We start from the raw sequence: 25,362 nt of genomic DNA, 5'->3' as shown, positions 1-25,362 counted from the left end.
GTTAAAGGCCCTTTTACATGGAGTCAGCAAGAGGAATGAGGAGGAAGCAAACGCGGAAACCCCTGATAAACCCATCAGATCTCATGAGACTTATTCCCTATCATGAGAATAGCACGGGAAAGACCGGCCCTCATGGTTCAATTACCTCCCCCTGGGTCCCTCCCACAACACGTGGGAATTCTGGGAGATACAATACAAGTTGAGATTTGGTTGGGGACACAGCCAAACCATATCAACATCTTATGTTTCTTTTTATACTAAATCTTTGAAATCTAGTGTGCGAACAACGTGTCTCACTTCAGGTGCTCGACAGACCTGTGTGGCGAGTGATGATGGTATCCAGTGGCACACACCTCAACCGCACAAGAGTTGGGCGCGTCTTGAGCCAAAGGGGTCAACGTTTGTAGCCCCAATTCAGTTATTGGCTATACTCTGTCCTCAAGGGTTGGGAGGAGTAGTCTCAAAGGCGAAGGGGTTCCTGTTTGTCTGAGGGCAATTCTTCTTGAGAAAGTGTTCTCTTTGAGTTTTACCAGCAGGGGATGGGCATGGGGGTAACATGTCTGGGCACCTGAAAACAAAGCATTCTCGACAGTCCCTAGGGGCGCTCACGTACACTTGCTTCTCACATTAAGTTCCTTCAGTGCACACAGGGCTTCTCCAGGATTACATTTTTTTTTTCTGAGAAAACTATGAGGAAGGCTAGTGGGACCAATGATAGCTCCCACTGCAGGCTTGGTCCCAACACTCTCTCATACCCAAGATTTCCCTTCTCCACCAGTGTTTAGAGTCTCCTCCCCACTGACTGGCACTTGTGGTGGTGGTAGTGGCAGTGGTGTGGTGTGTGTGTGTGTGTGTGTGTGTGTGTGTGTGTATGTGAAGGGAGGGTTTTCTCAAACTCACATTGCTGCAGGATCCGACTCCCTGTTTATTTTGCCCTTATTAATGGCTGTGATTGGCAGTAGAATTAAATCCAGCAATGCCAGTAACAAAAGACATCCTGGTGGATCACCAGAGTGCAAAATATCTTCTACTCTGTCTCAATTATGTAGCAGCAGCCCAATTTCTTCATGATTAGAGTCAATTGCTCCTGCTAATATAGCAACTTCTTTCTTAGCTAGTCACTTCACTAGCACAAAGAACATAAACTGAGCAGTAATAACTTTAAGTTTAGTGCAATCCATGTTGTTCCTCCTGGTGGAAGTGATTTCTTCTGGGAATCAGGAATGCTGAACCCACAGAGATTATATTTGTGCACATTGGAAGTACAAATTCCTTGATTGTGGATGGCAGTGAATGGCTACCTCCCACACTCTCTACCTGGACACATGTATTTTACATTTTGAGGACCATATAATGACCATTCATTTAATGCGTGTATTACATAATAAAGGATAGTACCCCATCCCCTTGCAGGGTGTCACATTGAAGCTCGTGATTCCCTGCATCTACAAAGCCTGCTTTATCACAGGCCATGGCTCTTGCATGCTGTGGGAGGTGGTAGGATGGGGGTATTCCTTGGTCATATGCCCACTGCTTCACCTCCATTTCTTTAAAGTGGGTCTCTGCAAATGAGGTGATCATATGTAGGATCCTATGTGAGCAGAGTAGACATTCTTTGCATTCTTGGATAAGAGGGCTTGCTGAGATATTACAGACAGGAAAGGCAGACTATTACCTGGAATACGGGTCTATCGCATCCAAGTTTACATATTACTTGGAAGAATGGAAGGGATCTGATATAATCATTTCCAAATAATGTGCAATAAAGACCTTCGGAGAGATGCCTTCAGCATTGGTCCCTGATGGTGGCAATCATTAGCAGCTGCTGTAGCTAATTCACCCTTGGCCTAAGGAATCTCTTGCCTTTCGACCCATGCATCTCTACCATGATGGCTGCTTCATCTGAGCCCATTGCATAAGCACCGGGATGACTGAGAATGGAGTCTGACTAAAATTTATTTGTTAATTTTTCTTGTCTGCTTGCTTGATGAGTGTCTCTTTGGCAGTAGCTGCTTCTGTGGGCAGTAACCTGATTTAGAAGGAGCTCCACACTTTATTCCCACTCCCATGCCTCCCATGTATCTCATCTGTATGCCTCTCCCCAGACCTCTCTGAATCCAGTCTACCAGGCCTGCTCCTCCTAGGCCTCTGATTGGACAGTCAGCACTCTCCATGATACACCCTTATCTCAGCCATATCTGTTTTCACACAAAGTGGATGGCCAGGCACATCGCCTGAACCTCTGGCCATTGGACTGTAGATAAGCAGCCTTTTTTTTTTTTGAGACCAGGTCTTGCTGTCACCCAGGCTAGAGTAGTGCAGTGGTGCAATTTCAGATCACTGCAAACTCCATCTCCCAGGATCAAGCGATTCTTGTGCCTCACCCTCCCAAATAGCTGGGATTACAGCATGTGCCACCATGCCCAGCTAATTTTTTGTATTTTTAGTAGAGACGGGTTTTTGCTGTGTTGGCCAGGCTGGTCTCAAACTCCTGGTCTCAAGTGATCTGCCCAACTTGGCCTCCTAAAGTGCTGAGATTAACAGGCATGAGCCACTGTGCCATTCGGCCAGCTACCATTCGTTTTTGATATGCACCGAAATTTCTAGCAGGCTCACTGTTTCATGAACAAAGCCTGAGCTTTTAATTCTTTTCCTTTGCTTTTACTCACCCCACTCCCTGCTGCCATGATGCCATAGGTGTGAGCTTAGGACAGATACCTCTTCACTACTGGCAGGTGACATGAGAGTCTAGGTCAACAGTTTATGCAACTTACTTGTGACCTCTGAACCTGCTCATGTTTGATACTGGGTGTGATTAGTCCGTTGTACTATAGATTATGGCTGGGTGCACCTATAACTTGGTGTTTCTGAGAGTACACAATATAGTATTTTTGTCCATGAAGTCACTTGATGACTTTGTATCTCTGGTTCCACTCTGACCCAGTAGTAAATCAGGGACCATTTTATACATGGTGTATGTAGTTATTTTTTGCAGATAACATGCCCTTCTTCCAAACGTAGGGATCTAGCCACAGCCTCTTGCTGGGGCTTACCAGAAGCTCCTCCTGGCATCTGTCTCTATTAAGACACATCTGGAAGTATGAGATGGCCCAGGTAGTAGGTTTGCTGCTACACAGCCTGGAACAACTGCAGAGCTTCCTTGTTTTGTGCTGCCTTCTGAAAAAGCAACTTGTGTCCCAAGATAATTGGATTATGATATCATTACTAGTATAACGTATGTTGAATTAAGTGATATTCTAAAAATAAATACTTAAATAGATACTGAAACACAGTCCTGTGGTATATCTTAAGGAAGGATTTCTCAACCTCAGTACTATTGACATTCTGAGTCAGATAATTCTTCGTTATGGAGAAGCATCTGTAAGAAATCAAACATATATCTCAGTCCTGGGCCCAGTGCAAACATTCCTCCATTTGTCTCAACTTCCTGGGCCCAGTGCAAACATTCCTCCATTTGTCTCAACTTTAGAAAAACACCACCTGGAGAGTCCCTGATAAGGTCACAACCGTTTGTGGAGTGGTTTTACTGAAAGCGTGGGAACCAATAAAAAAAACTGCTAAATGTATAACTTAAAATGTTAACCAATTGTATTGCTGTAACCAAAAGAATTCCCTTGTTTCTCTGTGACCTTACATATCCTGTTTACATCGGGCTATAAAAAGCGAGCACATGCATCGTTCGGGGCCCTCTTGTATGCTGTGGAGCAGAGGGACCAAGTTCGAACTTGCAGTAAAGATCCTTGCTGCTTGGCTTTGACTCTGGACTCTGGTGGTCTTCTTCAGGGAATAAACGGTCTGGGCATAACACATCCTGTACAGTTTAAGATGTTTAGCAGCATCTTGGCTTTTACCCACTGGATTCCAGCAGCACCTGCCCCAGTTGAGACAACCAAAAATGTCTCCAAATATTGCCCAATGTCCCTTAGGGGATAATCAACCCCAGTTAAGAACCACTTGTTATATGATTCTCTAGAATTTATCCTGTATTGATAAAAATGAATGTTTGCTGTCATTTTAAAGATCTAGGAAAATTTTTCTCCAACGTCAATCTGATTTTTGAAGAGGTTATAAAATCGTTGTTTCCTCAAGTTGTAAGATAGAAATGATTATAAAACTTAAAATCCCCATTATACTTTCTATATGAAACATTTGCAAGTCACAGAAGGTTTTGCTTTGGTTTTGCAAGATTGTTACTCCTATACCATGATTGGATCATTCATATGATCTCTAACATCGATGTGAGATTGACGTATGATGGAATAGGGTGTTGGCGAACACTTGCTTTTAATGTGAGGAAAATCCACCAGTGCAGCAGTGAGGAGGTGAGGACCTTGGCCATTGCTGGAATTGGAGGTGGTGGAGTAGATCTGCATGAGTAACCCAGTGCTGCCTAGGACGGGATGGGTACATCTGTCTACAACTGCCTCAAGCCCTTTTATCCCTCACACTAACCTAAGCCCCATTTTAGCCTGTTTCAATAATAAAGTAATATTTAAATATGTATACTATGAATATGTATATATATATGTACTTATGAAGTATTAAGTATATAAATTACTAAAGTAACACTGACTTCTATTTGCTTTTGAAGTACCTTATTTATCAGTTTGCTCAGCATGGAGAAGGGAAGAAAATGTTATTTATTGCGGGAAGTCAGCGACCCCGAACGGAGGGACGGGCCGAAGCCACGGTAGAAGAACATAAATTGTGAAGATTTCATGGACATTTATTAGTTCCCAAAATTAATACTTTTATAATTTCTTGTACCTGTCTTTACTGTAATCTCTGAACATAAATTGTGAAGATTTCATGGACACTTATCACTTCCCCAATGAATATCCTTGTGATTTCCTGTGCCTGTCTTTACTTTAATCTCTTAATGCCGTCATCTTCTTTGTAAGCTGAGGAGGATGATTGTCCCCTCAGGACCCTGTGATTGTGTCGACTGCACAAATTGTTTGTAGAGCATATGTGTTTGAATGTGAAATCTGGGCATCTTTAAAAAAGAACAGGATAACAGCGATGTTCAGGGAACAAGAGAGGTAACTTTGAACTGGCCGCCAGTGAGCCGGATGGAAACAGCTATATTCCTCCTCTTTCATAAGCAAATTGGAGAAATATCGCTGAATTCTTTTTCTCAGCAAGGAACATCCCTGAGAAAGAGAATGCACCCTGAAGGTAGGCTTATAGACGGCCCCTTTTTAAGGCATCTCGTCTTTTATGGTCGAGGCCCGAAGGGATGAAATAAACCTGGGTCTCCTATAGCGCTCCCAGGCTTATCAGGTGGACAAAAATTCCCATCTAATAAATTGTGGTCAGACAGGTTATCTGCTCTCAAACCCTGTTTCCTGATAAGATGTTATCAATGACAATGCGTGCCCGAAACTTCATTAGCAATTTTAATTTCTCCTCATCCGGTGGTCCTGTGATCTCGCCCTGCCTCCATTTGCTTTGTGATGTTTTATTACCTTGTGAAGTACGTGATCTCTGTGACCCACACCCTATTCGTGCACTCCCTCCCCTTTTGAAAATCGCTAATGAAAACTTGCTGGTTTTATGGCTGGGGAACATCACGGATCCTGCCGACATGTGATGTCTCCTCTGGACACCCAGCTTTGCATTTCTCTCTCTTGTGCTCTTTCCCTTTATTTCTCAACCCAGCCGAGACACTTAGGAAATAGAAAAGAACCCATGTTAAACATCGGGAGCGGGTTCTCCCGATAGTTATTTCTTGAATCTTCCTCTCAGACTTCAATGCCTGGTGCTCCTGTTGGGAATGTTGAGAAATAAAATCAAAGAGTAAATATTCTGGGGCAAGTTGGAGCAGCTCTGTAAGGGCCAGTCTAGTAGGTGCTCTTGTGGATGGTGGCAGCTTGTGTCATGTATGCATTGGACAAGTCCACATGGCATATGGCTGTGTGACACACAGCGCAAATAGTGTTAACTTTGGCCAGTGACTGGAGCTTATGGCAGCTTTACTCGCAGATGTTTTGCAGTTGCTGTCAAGGCAAGTGTGTACTTACAAATGGCTTCCATCCAATGGTGTCCAGATCGTTTGGGGCAGGGCAAATGCAGGCAGGTCAGAGGGTCAAGCCAGTGTTAGCAAACATGCATGGGCTGCACCAATAGCATGCACCTTTCCCAGACAGGCATGATTGAGCGACGGATTACATTTCCTCCTCACAAGAAAACTGGATGCCTCTGTCGCTAAACAGAGCCCACTCTCAGTGCAATTCTGGGGTAGCTGAAGCATGGGGCTCTAAAGGGGACAGAAATGAAGAAACTGTGAATGTACTGAAGGGGATAGAGTTGTACTACAAATAAGACTCAGGAATAGGATTGCCAATGTTGAAATATTTTCAACTTTGCAATAAGGCAAATGCCTTCCATATTTGATTATCCTGAGGAAAAGAAAAGGTCCCTTACCCCAAATTTTGTCCAAATGTGAAGACTGTTCACACACACGCACACACACACCCCTCAAGACGATATAGAAAGGTTTATTGCTCATATAACAAGGCTTTCTTGCGATAACAGGGTGGCTCCTTAGTGGGTCCAAAAATGGTTTGAGAGAACAGAGAAAGCAGTTGAGCCTGGGGTTTTTACTGAGGTTAGTGATAAGGAAGGAGTGGGGGTTCCCATAGGTAGTTTGAAATTCCCACTGGCACCAAAGGAGGGAGCACCTCAACGTTATTATAAACTTTTCCCAACGTTATTATAAACTTTCCCAGGTGCAGAGTAGAAGGAAAACAGGGAGAGGTGAGGGTTCAAACCTGTGCGTGGTCAAACATTAAAAAATGGCGGCTGACTGTGTGTTAGCTTCCTAGGGCCACTGGAACAAGTGACTACAAACCGGTGGCTTAAAACAACAGATTATTTGTTGCCTCACAGTTCTGGAGGCTGGAAATCTGATATCAAGATGTCTCCAAGGATGATTCCTCTTGCAGGCTCTGAGGCAGCTGTGTTTCAGTCTTCTCTTTTAGCTTCTGGTGATGGCTGGCAGTCCTTAGCTTTTCTTGGCTCATAGAAGCATCACTGTGATCTCTGTCTCTGCCTCATCATGGTCTCCTTGTGTATCTGTCTTTGCGTCTCTTTTCTTCTTCCTGTAAGAGCACCAGTCGTATTTGATAAAAGGCCCACCCTACTCCAGTGTGGGCCTAATTACATCTTAATTACTTCCAGAACCCGTTTCCAAATAAAGTCACATTGACAGGTACCATGGGTTAGGATGTCAACATATATTTTGGGGAAACACAATTCAGACCACAACTGACTATTAAATGTTACATGCCAGTCTTTGACAGAAGTGATTAATGCTTGTATATAAGGCAAACATAATGGCAGACATAACTTCTTGATGGTTAATTTATCCTTACTGTAAATTTAAGTGGTCATGGGCCACTGGCATAGATTGGGTGGGTGTCTGGTAGGGCTGAAAAAAATAATTTTCTCCATTTATCCTTTCTCCCTCAGTGCCATTGAGTTTCTGCTATGATTTTTGCCATTACTAACCATTGGGTAATAAGAATAAAATTTTGCTTCATTAACTTCATTAGGGGCTGCATATTGCTTTGTTTTCTAAATGTGCTGGGTATAGAGACAGAACAGTGATCACTTTTGAACTCTTTAAAAGAGACACTGTAATTAAGGTAATTTATGGCTGGTTTGTAACAGCTCTAGCTATATTTCTGGGGATGCCTGAATGTCTGGCTTTAACTTTTGGCCAAGATAATGGTAATGGAATTTATAATGTTCTGTTTAAATTCTGACCCTTAGGGCCAATTTTTTAACTTACAACTTTCAACTGGCATAATGGGTTAGACATCCTGACCTATGGGTCAGAGGTACATTAAAAATCTTGGGCCAGGCACACTGGCTCACACCTGTAATCCCAGCACTTTGCGAGGCTGAGATGGGTGGAACACCTGAGGTCAGAAGTTCGAGAGCAGCCTGGCCAACGTGGTGAAACACCATCTTTACTAAAAAAAAAAATAATAAGCCTGGTGTGGTGGCACATGCCTGTAGTCCCAGCTACTCGAGAGACTGAGACAGGAGAATCACTGGAACCCAGGTGGAGCCTGCAGTGAGCTGAGATCGTGCCACTGCACTACAAGACTGGGTGAGACAGAGTGATACTCCGTCTCAAAAACCAACCAACCAACCAGTCAACCAACCAACAAAAAACTCTCTTACATCTTACATCTCTGTCTTGAGCTCTCTGAAGCTTAGATTCATTGCATGGTTCAATTCACAAAGCACATTAGTGTGTGAATGAAGACCCTGAGGAGTTAGCACTGGGATCTCTCAAATGCTCAATGCTTGCCTCCACTCCAGTCTCTTTCTCTAAATGGACCTATCAGTTGCCTTTAAACCAAAGCCTCGCAGGAGAATGCTCTGTGAAGTCTTGTCCTTTCAGATACCTGAACTCCTGAAATGTTTGGAGAGGTTGAGGGAAGGCTTGGGAGTAAAAGTTTGTGGTCTGAAGACACTTTAGTCATTTCAATGAGTGAATGCCTTATTAAGAAGAAAGAAACTTGAAATTTTTCCAGTTATTATTATTACTTTGTTGTTGTTATTGTTGTCATTGTTTCTGTTTTCAGTTGAATGTGAGCAGAAAAGAAACTGGGGATAAATTAATTTTTTTGTCCTACAAGGTCATGACATTTTTATTTTGGATTTAAATTCTTTTGGATTTTGAAGTCTTTGGACTTGAATACTTTTAGAATTTGCATTTAATTTCTTTCTGAAAATACTGTTAATAAGACTATATCCAACATATGGGACATTTTCTATAATTGTTAGAATTTTATTAGCAGAACATCTTTAGGCAATTCATTATTTTAATATCTTATTGTTGTAATTCAGTTTCACCAAGGATCTTCTGATACGCTCTATTGAAATTCTTAAGTGGACACAGTTTGGATAGGAAATGAGATAGAAAAGAAGTTTTTGGCTTTGGTGGCAGATGTGTCTTGGAACTAATTAATTTGTTGTTCTGACTATTTTCAGATCCATATGGGACAAAATCAATACTAACAACTATTGAACTGTGGAGGATTTAACATTTTCGGAAAATTTTTTGATACTCCTTTTATAAGAGTTGGGGGATTATGTCTTTTATCTTGAATCTGGGCCCTTTCAGTGACTAGCTTATAAACAATATAATACAGAGAAAGTGAAGTTCCTAACTTCTAGGGCTAGGTAGAAAAAACCGTACTGCATCCTCCTGGTTCTCTTGGCACATTTGTTTTGGAGCCATGAGTTGCTACGTAAGAACCACCTGGAGTAGTGACCTGTAGGCGCTCGGGTTGACAGCATCAGTTGAGATCTGGTACCACAGATTCAACTACGTAGGACCAATCACCAGCCACGTGCATGAAGACGCCTCTCAATGATTCCCCAGCTGTGTGGTTACCCCCAACTGTTAAATTGCGCCAGCCAAGACTCCAGAGATGGTGGAGCATGTGTAAGACATTCACACTGCTTCATTCTGTGAGCATTGAAAAGTTATTGTACATCGCTATGTTATGAGTACTTAGTTATGCAGCAGTTATAACCAGAGAATGCTCTCCGAAGTCTATCCAAAGGGATAGTAGTTAGCATTGGGGATGCAATCCAGTCAAGACTGAAGTTGGACATCCTGTCTTTTATTGAGTTTCCTTCCCCTAGGAAAATAGCCACAGTCCTGATGGAACCATGGCATTAACCCAGAGAGCCAGGAGAATGCAAAGCTGAGCACCGTCAGGGGAGACCTGTTCTTCTTCACTTCTGGAGTCAGTAGGAGAGACTCTTAATACCTTCCCAGTCACTGCCCACAGAGGTAGGAGAGGAGGCAGTGGAAGTGATGGACTTGTTGATGAGAAGACGTGGGGTGTGCTTGGTTCAGCTCACACATTTCTGTTTTCCTCACTGGGGGCCAGCCTGACCACAGAGAACATATGGCCCTGTTTCAGCTGCCCATGTTACACATGTAAGGGGCCTGGCTCACTTAGGGCAAGCATATGGGGTTGTAGTGTCTTCTGTGACTAAGACTAATTCTGCAAGTCAACTAGGAAGCTTATTCTGTCCTGCCTCCCACACTGTATAGTACTTCCTACAACTTGGTTTGTGGAAACAAAATATTTTGTCCTTCAATGCCCTCATTTCATTTAAAAATTAATTTTTTAATGAAGATATAATTGTACATATTTATGAGATACATAGTGATGTTTTGATACATATATAATGTCTAGTGATCAGATTAGAGTAATAAGCATATCTATCACCTCAAATATTTGGTACTTCTTGTGCTGGGAATATTAAAAATTCTCTCTTCTAGCTATTTTGAAATATACTAGAAATTCTCATTAACTATAATCACCCTACTGTGCTGTCAAACACAATAACTTATTTCTTCTATCTAATTGTATTTTTATACCTATTATCCTACCTCCCTTCATGTCTCCCGCCCTTTTTCAGACTCTAGTAACTATGATTTTCCTTTCTACTTCTATGAGATAAACCTTTTAAGCTTTCACATATGAGTGAGAACTTATGGTATTTATCTTTCTGTTCCTGGCTTATTTCATTAACATAACGTCCTTCATGTTTATTCATGTTGTCCGATGGCCTCATTTCTAATCTCAATTTTATTACATTCAGAATTCAGGTGGGGACAGGGGAGTACCATTTGTTGGGCTTCTTTAAGATGCCAAGACAATTCTCCTGTATTTATCTCATACATTCAGTCATACTATTTACATGGTCATGTGATTCATCCAACCACAGACAGACAGAGTAGATCTTTATTGTTATTACTAATTTATAGCAAATTTTAAAAACATATGCAATGCACAACATCTTGTCCTAATCCTTAGAAACAGACTCCAGATTTAAGCTTAGAAACCAGTCTTTCAATATATTACTGCCACATTAAAAGCTTCTTTCAAAAGAGTGAAGCTTTGCATAATTTCTGGGCACTTAGAGTTACTTTTACTTTAACTATTTCTAAATGCTATCCATCACATGACAGGGTGATAAAACATTTGTAGATTACTAAAGAAAATAGTTCCAGTGTTTTCAGCTGGGAATCCTTTTCAATCATAATACATTTCAAAGGGCTGCCAGAAGATTTACTAACTTTTCTCAGATAAATCTTAAACAGTTTGCTACCCAATGTGATAAGCTTTTTTCATAATCCAAACCATACTGAGATTGCACAAAAAATGACAAAGTCCCTAGTTATAGAATTCCTGAACAGTGAAATTATGGTTTCAGAGGTAGGAACAGCCCAATATCTTTCGTTTCAAGAAAACACAATTTTCTAACTTTTACCTCTACAGGCAAAAAATTTACTTCTAAAATTCTTTTGAGTCTTATACCTCAGTGCTTAAATTTTATCTCTAAATTAGTATTTTTTTCTTTCTTTTCGTCCACACAGATTCTATATCCTTACTGGGTTATCATCTTTTTTAAAAAAAATTGACAGTTTTATTAAAATATAAGTGATATATAAAACTGTACATATGTAATGTATACAATTTTATAATTTAGGACATATAGATATTCCCATAAAAATCATTACCACGATCAAGGTAATAAACACATCTATCACCTTATATAACCACTTTTTATGGTGAGAACATGTGACATAAGATCTATATTTATTTATTTATGTTTTAATTGATGCGTCATAACCATACACATTTATGGGGTATTGAGTGATATTTTGATACATGGATACAATGTGTAATGAGCAATTCAGCATAATGAGAACATCGTCATCTCAACCATTTGTCATTTCTTGGTGTTGGGAATATTCAAAATTCTCTCTTCTAACTGTTTGAAGATATACAGGAAGTTATTAGCTATAGTCATCCTACAGTGTCGTAGAACACTAGCACTCATTCCTTCTATCTAGTTGTAATTCTGTATCCATTAACCATTCTTTTCCTCTTCTCTTTCTCTGCTCACCTTCCCATCCTGTCGTAAACAGTATTCTATTCTCTACTTCTATGAGGTCTTTTTATTTTTTTCTCTCCCACATATGAGAGAGAACACAGAGTATTTGTCTTTCTGTGCCTGGCTTATTTTACTTAACATAATGTTCTGCAGGATTATATCCTGGAAACAAACTTTTAAAGTGCATAATATAGTATTGTTAGCCATAGGCATGGTGTTGTACAGGTTTCTAAAACTTATTCATCTTGCCTAACTTAAATTTTATACCCATTAAGCAACAATTTTCTATCTTCCTGTCTCCATCTAGCCCCTAGCAACTGCCATTCTCTTCTCTATTTCTATGAGTTTGACTATTATAGACACTTTATGTATGTTGAATCATGCAGTATTTCACCTTCTGTGACTGGTTTATTTCACTTAGCATAATGTACTCCAGATTCATCTGAGTTGTCACATATGGCAGGACTTTCTTCTTTTCAAAGCTGAATACAGTGATACACCATTATATGTATATATCACATTTTTTTCCGTTCGTCTGTCAATGGACATTAGGTTATTGGGTTTTGGCCATTGTGAATAATGTTGCAGCGAACATGGGAGTTCAGATGCCTCTTTGAGATCTTCATCTTAATGCTTTTAGTTATATACCCAGCATTGGGATTGCTGAATTGTATAGTAGCTCTATTTTTAATTTTTTGAGAAACCTCTATTCTGTTTTCCCTAGTCATTTCACCATTTTAAATTTCCACCAACACTGTTAGAAGGGTTCCAATATCTCTATATGCTCACAAATACCTGTTATCTTTTCTGCTTTTGATAATAGCCTAACAAATGTGAGAAAATATCTCATTGTGATTTTTATTTTCCTTTCCCTGATAATTAGTGGTGTTGAGCACCTTTTCATATACTTGATGGCCATTTATATGTCTTCTTTGGAGAAACATCTATTTAAGTACTTTGTTCGTTATTAAACTGGTGTGTGTGTGTGTGTGTGTGTGTGTGTGTGTGTGTGTGTGTGTACGTATGTTGCTATTAAGCTGTAGAATTCCCTTATATAATTTGAACATTAACCCCTTGTCTGACTGCCTGAACTAGAGTTCCAGATACAATCGAAGATTTTCTCATTGTATGCATCCTGATGAGATTAGACCTGAATATAAAATCTAGAGCATGAGCAAACAGGCTGAGTGCTAGGCATCCATTTTACTGTCTGGTAGTTTTGTAGTCAGCATGGTGACAGAAATTTCCTAATTTGACAGCTTCATACAGCTGTTTTCCCAAAGGAGTAGTTTTCAATTCTTTCGTCAGCATTATGGATAGTAACCTCCTCTGTTAGCAACTTCTGGCAGCAATGATAGCACATTACCCAAATGCTTTGTAGGTAATAATGTTCTGGAGACATTCCTGGAAGCATAGCCTAAGTCGAGTGCTTTGGCCCTTCCTATATTGCAAGCTATTTAATATGTAGTAAGACATCCCTTTTTCAACCTAGCTAAAGCAGATTCTGTATATTTTATGTAGTAAAAGTATAGCAACATGCATAGGATGATAAACTCCAAATAACTCAGAATAGTGGTTTTGACTGGCAATGTGTGGCAGAGAAAAGCATAGAAGGAGGGAAATGGAATAAGAATGGGGAATGCGATTGGGAAGGGAGCCGAAGCCCGGTCACCTTTCAAGGGCCCAGAAGTAGGGTTTTGGCCTAGGTAACGGGGCAGAGATGTGGTTCGAGATTCTCCCCTGACTCACCACCGTGGGCGTGTGCTTGTTTATTCCAGGAGTGGCTACTGCGTACATCCAGAGGTTCACTAACGGGGGCAAGGTAAAAAGGGTTGCTCATTTTGGGTATCACTGGAATCTGATGGAAAGACATAGGCGCATCTCTGGAGTTGATCGTTACTATGTGTCAAAGGGTTTGGAGAACATTGATTAAGGAAGCATTTTCCTGACTGATGAAAAAACAACTCAGTTATGGCCAACTACCCCTGCTAGAAGGTTATACAGTGTATTATGTAACATACAATGTGTTATGTAGTGCTTAATAAAAATAAAATAAAAAAGAATGGGGAATGCAGATAATTTCATGGCATTATTTTTCAATTTTTATTTCTTAAATGATTAGTGAGTGCCTGAATATTTACTATGTCAATTCTTACACTTTTTGTGTATGAGAAATATTTTCTTTAAAATAATCTCACCAGATATTCTTTTGAATTTTGTGGATGTGTTTTCTCAGCGATCATCATTCTTCTGATGATCTCTTATGAAAACTTAGATATCTCCAGTCTTGAGGATAAAGATACGAGTGATACAAACCAGTTAACAAGCTTATTGCAGATGATCTCAACCACTTCCACTCATATGCACATGCACACCTCACATACCACACACATTACCACACGTGCAAAGATAAGAAACATAGCATTCTCCCTCCTTTCCTCTCTCTCTCCTCTCTCTCTCTCTTTTTGAGACAGTTTTACTCTGTCATCCAGGCTGGAGTGCAGTGGTATGATCATGGCTCACTGCAGCCTCAACCTCCTAGGCTCATGCGATCCTCCCACTTCTACCTCCAGAATAGCTAGAACCAGCGGGTACACCACTGCATTTGGCTAATTATTTTTTTATTTAAAAAATGTAGAGATTGGGTCTTGCCTTGCTGCTGAGGCTGGTTTTGAACTCCTGGGCTCATGCAATTCTCCCATCTAGTCCCCTCAAAATGTTGGGATCACAGACATGAGCCACCAAACCCAGCCAGTATTATCTTTTTATGTGGTTTATATTAATATATACATACTAAAATTGTAAAAGCATGGAATGATTTTTTTCAAAAACAAACATGATTCAAATATTCTATTTTCTTTTTTAAGCACTCTGTATGTACAGACAGGTTAAAACTCAATTCCTCTCGCTCTTCTTCAAAGCCTTTTGATTGTAATCAATCTGTCAATACTGCTGTATAGCAGTTTCCTCTTTTGGAAAACAGAAAAAACATATTAATTTTCTTAAAGTTTTTTGTAAGAGTTATTTTTCAGTTGGGTGTAAATTATTTCACAAAATATTTGAGGAGGTTTACAACCAAAATTATGACAAAAACAATAGCAAGACTTTTGGCAAAATGAAAGGAACACAAATAATTCCCTCTTTTTGTCTTTTAAAATCCCATTTAAACATCCGGTAGTTAAAACAAAGACAGAAAATTCTGCATGTTCACTGGAAATCAGTTAGAGGTTTGTGTATTCCACATTTTAGAGAACTAGAGGAATTGCTGCTAAATTTAGTATGAATGTAACTGAACTGAGCAAGCCTACATAGAAGTGGTGTGAGTCTCTGAGACAAGGATATGCAGACAGCAGTGGTGGCTGAACATTCCAGATAGTACAAAATTTGAGGGGAGGGCTGGGCATGGTGGCTTATAGCTGTAATCCTAGAAATTTGGGAGGCTGAAGTGGACAGATTGCTTGAGACCAGGAGTTTGATGTTGCAGTCAGTTGTGATTCCACCGCTGTACTCCAGCCTGGGTGACAGAGTGAGCCAATGTCTCTATTGAAAACAAAAGAAAAGGAAAGAAAAGAAATTGAGGGGAGAGGTTTGGAAGCAAAGATGGGCTAGGGAGACGGTTATGGACTGAACGTGTCTCCTCAAATTCATATGCTGAAATCCTAACTCCCAATGTGATGGTGTTAGGAGGTGGAGCCATTGGTACGTGATTAGATAATGACAGTGGAGCTTTCATGAATAGGATCAGTACTCTCATAAGAGAAGCTTAAGAGAGATTTCTAGCTCCTTCCACCATGTGAGCATGCAGGGAGAAGGTAGAAGTCAAGGAAGAGGAAATGAGCCCTTTCCAGACACTGACTGGTAACATTTGGACTTCCCAGGCTCTAGAACTGTGAGAAATAAGCTTTTGTTGTTTATAAGTCACCCAGTCTATGGTATTCTGTTATAGCAACCTGCATGGAATAAGATGGAGACCATCAGATAAAATACTTCTAAAGTTTTTCTCTATTCTTTCACTTGGATTTATTGAAAAATGCAAGTAACTTGCATAGTTGGCATTTAGAAAACTATGCAGAGCCTAGAAGGAGAGAAAGTCTTAAACCTGATCTCCTTCAAAGAGAGAAATAGGCTTATGGGAGGATGTGCTCCCCAGAAAACCTCTCCAAGTCTTTGTTGTAGTCACTAAGCTCCTGGCTATGGTTTGCATGAGGATCTAATTCATCATTATTTAACTCAGCCTGCTGGACCTCTGGACTTGGAGACAGGCCCTGCTGTGACTGATGTGGGCAGGCTCAAGCACTGAAAAGTTGTAATGGAACAGAAAACAAGCATGGAATCTATGAAAAATTCCATACTTCGAAAGAAGGTAATCTCCATTTCTCTACACATGAAAGAGATTCTTATAATTTTATCATAAGAAATAAAATAGGGATATTTTATATTTATAAAAGCTACAATGTAAAGTACAAATATAAAAATTACAAATATTTCTATTTTGCTTGATATGGAATGAAATATGTAAAGCAAAATCTGCCACAAAATTGTTAGAAAAATAACTGAAATGGCAGCTGTCATGTATCCATGTAATTAATCCATAATATATTTAAGACAAAATAATATTTTAAAATATTGATTACAAAATTGTATTAATGATCAAATTAAAATTTGAACTCAATATTGGAGAAATCAATTTTCTTACCAATAGCCATAGAAAACTATAGGAATCAATCATGTAGAGGACCAATAAAATAATTTCATAAATTACAAATAATAGAAATAGTATATAAAGTTGCTATATTTAACGTATAAAAATACACATGCTTGAAACATTTCACATACTGNTAAGGAAGAGATTCAATAACTCTGTAAGAGAAAGTTATCTTCTATTTATTCTACTAAATATGCATACTTCAATAATGTTTTAAAATGCAAATTGCCAACATTGATTTAATAAGAAAATATCCTCCGTAGACTGATGACCAGGTCTGCCACATATAGTAGGCAATGCTAGTTGTAAACTTCTAAAAGGCAAGAGAAGGCATGCCCAATGTAATCTTTATGTTTAAATGACTCTGCTTGGAGTTTTGCAGTATGGTACCAAATGTGTACAGCTGTACTTGGTACACAAACAATGATCAAGACAGAAATGGAAAAGATATTGAAGTGTTACTTCTGGGAAAACTCAGAAACCAAGTAAGTCAATTCAATAAGAAAAGGGAATGCAGATGTCCCCAGTATTTTCTAGGCCAAGTTATGTGCCACTACAGGCATGTGCTGTTAATGCAGTGTTGCAGAGCATATTCATGGTTTGGAATGTTGTATCTGGGGTGTGTGTGCATGTGTGTGTGTGTGTGTGCACATGTTTGTGCGTGTGTGGGTAACCCATCCAAGAGCATCCTGAGTGCTGGTGAGAACTGGGTGGTGGTCAAGCCTCTGCTCCAGTGTTACCTCCTTAAAGTGTCAATTCCATCATTTTTTTTATCTAAAAATGTGCCCTGCATCCATCAGAAAAGGCTTAACTATTACTAGAAAGCCTGCCTGCAGCCCGAGTTGAAATACATTCTGTTATATTATAATTGCATTATGTTCTGAATTTTTTTCTCCTTATCCCTGACATTTTAAAGAATATACTGTGCTTGCTTACATAATAAGGACATGATATTAGCTTGCGTGAAGAAAAATGGCCTTTTTGTCTTTAGTAAGATTGTAGTTTCTAGTGAAAGCTATGATGTTATGTATGACTGTTGACATTCTTGCCTCTCCAAGGAATCCTTAGAAGATAAAATGTCTCTTTCCTCTTGGTAATATTATTTCAAAAATAGACTTAATCTAAAACAGCTGTTGAAATTGATCCCAAACTGCAGAGTAGGAAAAGGAGGAATAATTTTATTGGGTAAAACTATACATAACAAACTGGTCAACCAGATGGAATTTTCTCTTAAAAAACAACTAATGCTATTTTAAAAAATACATACTGGTGTGAAGAAAATTATATAAAATGAGTATAACTTTTTATTGCTTTATATTAATTGTTGCTAGATATTATTATTTCCTTTTTTCTATTTTATTTTGCTCTACTTATTTCCTCACAAATTAAACATTAAATAATATTTAAGATTTTAAAGAAAAAATAATAAGAAAAATTATAGCTCTAGTTGGCACTTTACTTTTGCTACATAGCTTCTAATATGCTTTCCTCTTTCAGAAGAATTTGTTATGGTGTAAATTTAATGTTCTGAAGAGGAAAGGTTATACCTTACCTCACTTCTGTCCCCAAAGTCAGTGCATGAGCAAATCACATGTGCCTGGCCAATTGGAAGCTCCAACTGGAAATTTTAGCCCTTGAACAAATATTAGAAAGACAAGAGATGGTTAGAATTCATTTACAAAAACAGCAGTGGTAGCTGTGTCCTGCAGACTTTGAAAAGATGGCCTTTTCACCTCTTCTCAGCTTTATGGTGGTGTCTTGATTTGTGTCTTGATTTGTACAAGCCAGTCTTCTATTTCTCTTAGAGTCCAGAAGTATTAACATGTTAAAAATACATTTTCATTTTATTTAAGGTATACAGAATTGATTTTGATACTTGAAGCTGAAGACATATATGCATATGTTTGTATTATACATGTAGATGTATAATGTATGTATTATATATGTAGCTATATATGTATTCTATATGTATGTATTATATATGTATATATGTAATATATAAATAATTTGGTTTGGTTTCTATAAACACAATATTTTAGCAAATCAAATATGATCTTAAAATTGTACAAGTTAAACATGCTTGTGCTGCAGTAAGAATCAGTATTATTTAAGATATTTCCATGAGAGAAAAGAATGACAATAGATTGTTTAACACAATCTATACAGGGATAGCATGCTGGAAAACTCTAGCACACCATTATCAGTAGGACTCACAAAGAGATAAGACCTCTGTAGCTGTTATAATCTATAATGTAAGCATCACTGTAAATTGGTGGTTATGACTCCCAAAATCCAATGGTGCTGGAGCTTAGGATACTAAGTGGAGAGGAGATTGTGATAAGCTCTGATAAGAGAAAAAGTCATGATATCTATAGCTTTAAAACTAAGTCATTCTTTTTATTTTTTTGAGAAATAGCTCCTGGCTTCTTGCTGGGGCCCGGGAAGATTAAATGCTTGTTTCATATATGAATGAGGCAGAGGGGTTATTTGAAAGCCTTTTTAAGACTTGGTGGTTCCTTATATGCCAAATCCTTCCCCATCCCTATAGTAAGAAATGAGCAAAACAAACTTAACAAATAAAAAATACAACAACTTTAAACAAGCAAATCTATAAAGAGAGAGAGAAAAAAAAAAACTAAAAAACCCCAAATGGATGAAATGATCTTTCAAATAAGAAATAACAACAGAATGCCACCCCCACCTAACAAAACAAAAGCAAAACAAAACAAAAAAAACCACCGAGATACACTCAGGCTTGAAAAGAGCTTCTGAAAATTAAAACTATGAAAACACTATTAAAAGCTCAAGAGAAAGGCTGAAAACGATATTTAGGGAAACTCACGGCATATAATAAAGAAAGAAAAAGTTATGTAAAATATTGGGGAAAAATAAAGGAATTTTATTACCAGTCTAGTATGTTTAATATCTTAAAAATAAGACTTGTGGAGCCAGCTAATTGAGATAAGAGAAAGAAGAAAATGTTTAACACAGTAATCAATAAAATTTCATATGTACTTAAAGACATGAGTTTCCATGTTTAAAGGACTCATTGGGTACTCAGCTCAAATAATAGACATGAATATGTAGCAAGACACCATGATATTTTAGTTTACCAGCATTAACAGCTTCTAGTGGTCAAGGGAAGAAGTAAAGGTGAAGGGAAGAGGTGACAGTCACATACAAAAAAAATGAGATTAAGAATGACATCAGACTTCTCAACAGACATGTGGAGGGCCAGAAGACAATGGAACAATGTCTTACAATTTTGGAAGATGATGCTAAGTATAGAATTCTATACACATTCAAATTGTCAATCAGGGTTTTGTACAAACTAAAAATGTTTTAGATCTGTAAAGTATTCATTTATTTTTATAAGTCCTTTCTATGCAATGTAGATTTTTGCCAAAATGAGGGAGTAAACCAAAAGAGAAAAGAGGATATACAATACTCAAGATTTAGGGAAGTCTTGGGTGGCAGCTGGATTGTCGACCTACAGAGCAACCATGCTATTATGGACCAAACAGATGACCACACTTCTGAGAGTTCTGCAGGAACATTCCCCTCAGCCCTCACCCCTCTTTGGGGGTTACATTTGATGAAGAAAACTGCTTTGTTTGGAGTTTCAGGGGCAACTTGCATCAAAAGACTGATCACTGCAGGGGTATAAAGGCACAGTTATCTCACCTCAACTTGGAAGGGGCCATCTCAATTCCAGAATACTGAGGTAGTCTCCTTCTGCCAAATTGTCCTTCCTTCTCCATTTCACAGTTGTAATATAAAGTGCATTTCCTAATAAACCTCCTGCACACTGAGCTCCATCTCAATTTGTGCCTTCTCAGAGCCATTTAGCACAGTTTGGTTTTAAACTATTTACGTGAAATACTGTCTTAAAGTAAAGTTAACAAAAATAAGTAAAGTAGCCTGACACAAATTAAAGTAAAAATAAAATATGTAAGTAATGTTAGTGTACAAAATTCACACCCCAATGACCTGTAATATAGAGGAGTTTAAATTAGAATACAAGCTTTAAACTAGAATACCACCAATATGAAAGAGATGAACACAGTTAATTATGTGACTTGCTAGGTGTAAGATAAAAATAAACTTGCTCCTAAAGAGGAGGACACTGTATTACTTTATTTCAAGAATAAAGAGAAATTTTCTCATGAGTTATTAAACACTTTTGTTGTACTAGGTATCATTGATACATTCATTTATCCAGTCCTTCCAAAGACTTGTAATTGTACAACAGGACTACACAGTACAAGGACTACACAGTAAGGTGTAAGAACCAGCAAAGGAAAGATATAACCATGGCCCAGTGTCACATTGTCACTATAAAAGCAAATGCGTGGTGCTATGGGAACCCAAGGACCAATGCTAAAGCTGATTTTGGTGTCATAACAGGGTATCCAGTGAAAGTGATGTCTAAATTTAGGTCTGAAATACGAATAGGAGTTAGATGAATAATGAGAAGAAACAAGCAGAAAACCAGTAAAGTCCTTTCAGCGAGAAAGATAACAGCTTGCCTGGGTGAATTGAAAACTTTTTAGGATAGCTGGATGGCAGGGTTTGCCTAACCTAAATTTATCTTCATCCTGGAGTAAGGGCCTCTTAATTTTGTTAAAATACAATGTGCAAGCAAAAGAAAAAAATTCAGCCTCTTTTGTAGCGAAGTAAAGGCATGTTACTTATTTATGACCAATGAATACAAGTAGAGATGCTGTATTTCCCATGGATCCTCTAAATGGAGGAAGTGCACCCTTCTGTGGCTTTCCTTGTTCTGCACCGTGGAACACAGCTGAGTTTGAGCACGAAGCCCGTCAATTTTCAGTCTTAATTGGTCTTTTTATACAAACATCTCAGGCTACAATTTCCCTCTCAAACAAATTTCATGGCCTCCCACAAGTTATGATATGTATTATTTTTATTTTCTGTAATTACATATTTTTAAACATTCGTCTACAACTTGCTTAGTTGTGAAAATAGTCTTTATGTAGTACTTCTTTGAAATTTGTTGGAAGTTTTCAATTTTATAAATATTCTATATAAGTTCCTAGAGAATTCATTTTTTAAAAGTTTCTGTGTGAAGCAGTTTCTGTTAACTAGTATACTCTGTTTACCTGGGTAATCAGTCGATACTTGAGATATGTTGAAATATCCCACTCTGTGAATTTGTCAAATTCTCAATTTTAAAATAATTTTTTATTTAATATTTGAATCTGTATCATTTGCTCTTTGCACTTTTTAGAACTTTTGTACTTTTCTGGTGAGGTGAATATTTTATCATTTTCTTGCAAATTTCCTTAACACTAGCATAGCTTTGTGCTTTAAGATCTATTTTTGGATATTATATAACTACACTAGATTCCTTTAAATAATACTTTGTGTTACAGATTTTTATAAATGTTTTAAAATTTAACCCTTATAGCTGGGTTTAGTTTATATCATGGTTATTTAACTATATTTAATTTGAGAAGTTCAGTTCATTTACATTTATGATAAGTATTTATATTTTGACTTATTTTAAAATCATTACTTTGTGCTTTCATTTGTTCTGATTTTCCACTGCTTTTAAAATCTTCTTTTTTGATTGAACTTGTATCTTTATCTGTTTCCCTTCTTCATTTTAAAAATCTTTTGCTAGTTTCTAAGTAATTCCATTCTGTTTAAACTTATTTTGGATGGTGTCCCTTGACATTTTACCATCCATGTTTACATAAATGTTGTTTACAATTACAGTAGTGTCTCCTTATTCAACGTTTCGCTTTCCACAGTTTTGGTTACCCACAGTCAACCATGGTTTGAAAATAATAAATGGAAAACTCCAGAAATAAGCAATGCATAAATTTTAAACTATGTGCCATCATGAGTAGCATGATGAAATCTTGTGGTGTTGCTCAGCAAAGACTTATAAAGAAGGCTAACATATCTCTTATAACCTTTTTGTCCTCCAAAATTTGTGGAGAACATATTTGCCTTAAATGTATTGTTGTTTGGGATGAAATAATTTATTATAACTAAATTTTGAAATATTCCTTGACACTTTCTAGCCTAAAATCTTTTTTGTTTCCACGCATTTTCTCCACACTGAACACATTCCCACTCACTAGTCACTTACTGGCCATGTGGACTATCAGATTGACTGTCATGGTATTCCAGAGCTTGTGTTCAGGTAACCCTTATTTTACTTAATGATGGCCCTAAAGCTCAAGAGTAGTGATGATGGTAATTTAGATATGCCTAAGAAAAGCCAGAAAGTAAAAAGGTGAAAGGTCTGTATTTCATAAGGAGATAAAAAAGCATCATGTGTGGAGGTTGCGAAGACTAAAATAAGAAACAACCTGCCTGTGATATTATGAAGAAGGAAAGCAAAAGTCATGCTACTTTTGCTGTTGCACCTCAAACTGTAAACATTACTGCCACAGCGCATGATAAATATTTAGTTAAAATTGAAAAGGCATTACATTTGTGGGTGGAAAACAGGAACAGAAACGTATTCTGATCGATGGCAATTGGGTTTGGTACTACCTGTGGTTTTAGGCATCCACTGTGGGGGCTTGGAATGTATCCCCTGCAGATAAGGGGGGGCTACTGTGGTCAATATTTTATCTCTGCCTCACAAACCACACAAAGGCCTTAGGGGAAAAAAAAACTGCTAATATCTTCTTGATTTATAAAGCATTGTTTTTGATATTTTAGACATGATTTTATAATTTTATGTGGGTTATATTGTTCAAATTTACTTACCATTTTATATAGATAAGTTTGGTTTACATTTATTTACTGGACTCCTATAGTCTTTAAAGACCTTTTCTCATGCTTACTACATTGTAAACATGGAGAATGCCTGTTTTTTTAAATGAATCATCTCTCTGTTTCTCATACAACTGTATTGACAGTTGCCATGGCACAACCTCCTTGGAGATTACTTATGTAAGTCACAGGAAAGGGCGCCTGCAATATTTAGGTGGATTTGTAAAAAAGCTAGATAGAGTTATCATATGCGTGCATGGTTGCCTCTTTCTCTCTTGTGTCCTTTTCATTCCTCCCTAGAGGAAAGGATAAAAGAGTCAAAGCACAATAGCTATATTTAGAATATTGGCAAAAAGATTCTTTGTATTCTAACAATGTAAAAAAAAAAAAAGTTTCCTCGATAATAGCATGACAACCTAATCTGAAGAATTAAAGATTTTCTGTTCTGAGAATACTACGATATGCCGATGCAGAGGATTTCGAGGTTGATTGCCTCTTTCTACACTCAATAATGATAAAAATATAAACACTACCAATACTCCTCAATACAGCAATAGAATCTAGCATTTGTTTTCCCTTGTGTTAACCTCTAGGTATTTCTTCCATGTGAGTATAATAGAGTAACTGTGGCTTATAAAGTAGCCTTTTCTGCCATTATCATATAATTACCCTTTGTTGAATGCCATGTGCCTAAAAGTGCATTAGAACCTTGATCATTGTTGCTTTCTATTCTCATAGCTTCATAAGAACTCCATTACGCTTACTTTTTTAAATCAGGAAATTGAGAGAATTTGCTCAAGATTAGACAGATAATGATGACGAGAGCTGGGCTTAGATTCAAAATCTTACATTCAAAAGCTAAGGATCTTAAGTACTCTTTGTTTGAAATTTGATCCACTACACTCTTGCCTCCAACAAGGCAACATTTCTTGCTGTCATTTCCTTTCTGTTATTTCCCTTCTGTATACTTTTTTCCAATGGATTTTATTCCAGGTGCTCCTGGAATGAAACATATAGCACCATATAACACTGCTATGATAACACTACTATGATTACTAATAATAACATCATGTTGACTCCATAGAATAGCGTTGCATGGCAACTCACAGTTATTTGAATGTATTATTCCAATTTATCTGTGCAACAATCCTATGAGGAAAGTTTGCATGACTTCTAGTTTTCCAGATAAGTAGCTAAGGCTCACAGAAAGTAATTCAGTTTTTCAAGGTTACCTAGTTAGTATATGGCAGACTCAAATTGTATTCCAGGTCCTCCAATTTAAATTCCAAAGTTCTTTATTTCACATTAGCCAATTATTGTAAAGATAAAAACATAAAACAAACAATAACCTTCAAACTACTTAAGGATGTAAGGACTTAAGGATAAAAAAAAATAGCCGGGCATGGTGGCACAGATCTGTAGTCCCAGCTACCCCAGAGGCTGAGGTAGGAGGATCACCTGAGTCCAGGAGTTCGAGGCTGCAGTGAGTGGTAATCATGTCACTGCACTCCAGCCTGGGTAACAGAGTGAAACCCTGTCACAAATAAATAATAAATAAACAAACAAATAAATAAGCTGGGGTTGGTGGTGCATGTCTGTCATCCCAGCTATTCTGGAGGTTGAAGTAGGGGGATTGCTTGAGCCCAGGAATTTGTGGCTGCAGAAAGCTACAGTAGTGCCAACACACTCTAACCTGGGTGTCAGAGTGAGACTCTGTCAAGAAAGAAGGAGAGAAAGACAGGGAAGGAAGGAAGGAAGGAAGGAAGGAAGGAAGGAAGGAAGGAAGGAAGGAAGGAAGGAAGGCAGCAAAGGAAGGGAGGGAAGGAGGAAGGAGAGAGAGAGAGAGAAAGAAAGAAGAAAGAAAGAAAGAGAAAGGAAGGAAAGAAAGAAAGAAAGAAAGAAAAGAAAGAGAAAAAGAAAGAAAGAAAGAAAGAAAGAAA

The 25,362-nt window shown here is 38.0% G+C and overlaps 2 protein-coding genes across 2 annotated transcripts in view; both read left to right on the top strand.

The window, feature by feature from the left end:
• Positions 1-25,362, top strand: part of CCDC102B (coiled-coil domain containing 102B) — a 355,558-nt gene that overhangs the window by 21,883 nt on the left and 308,313 nt on the right. The gene's annotated exons all lie outside the window — the stretch shown is intronic.
• LOC108526355 (NADH dehydrogenase [ubiquinone] 1 alpha subcomplex subunit 1-like) lies at positions 13,682-13,952 on the top strand. Its single transcript, XM_017867087.1, is given in 1 exon segment — positions 13,682-13,952. A coding segment is annotated over 1 exon segment (213 nt). The 3' UTR covers positions 13,895-13,952.

The sequence above is a fragment of the Rhinopithecus bieti genome, unplaced genomic scaffold, assembly GCF_001698545.2.
Source record: "Rhinopithecus bieti isolate Rb0 unplaced genomic scaffold, ASM169854v2 scaffold_2272, whole genome shotgun sequence".
Lineage (NCBI taxonomy): Eukaryota > Metazoa > Chordata > Mammalia > Primates > Cercopithecidae > Rhinopithecus > Rhinopithecus bieti.
This window is presented reverse-complemented; position numbering and strand designations above follow the sequence as displayed.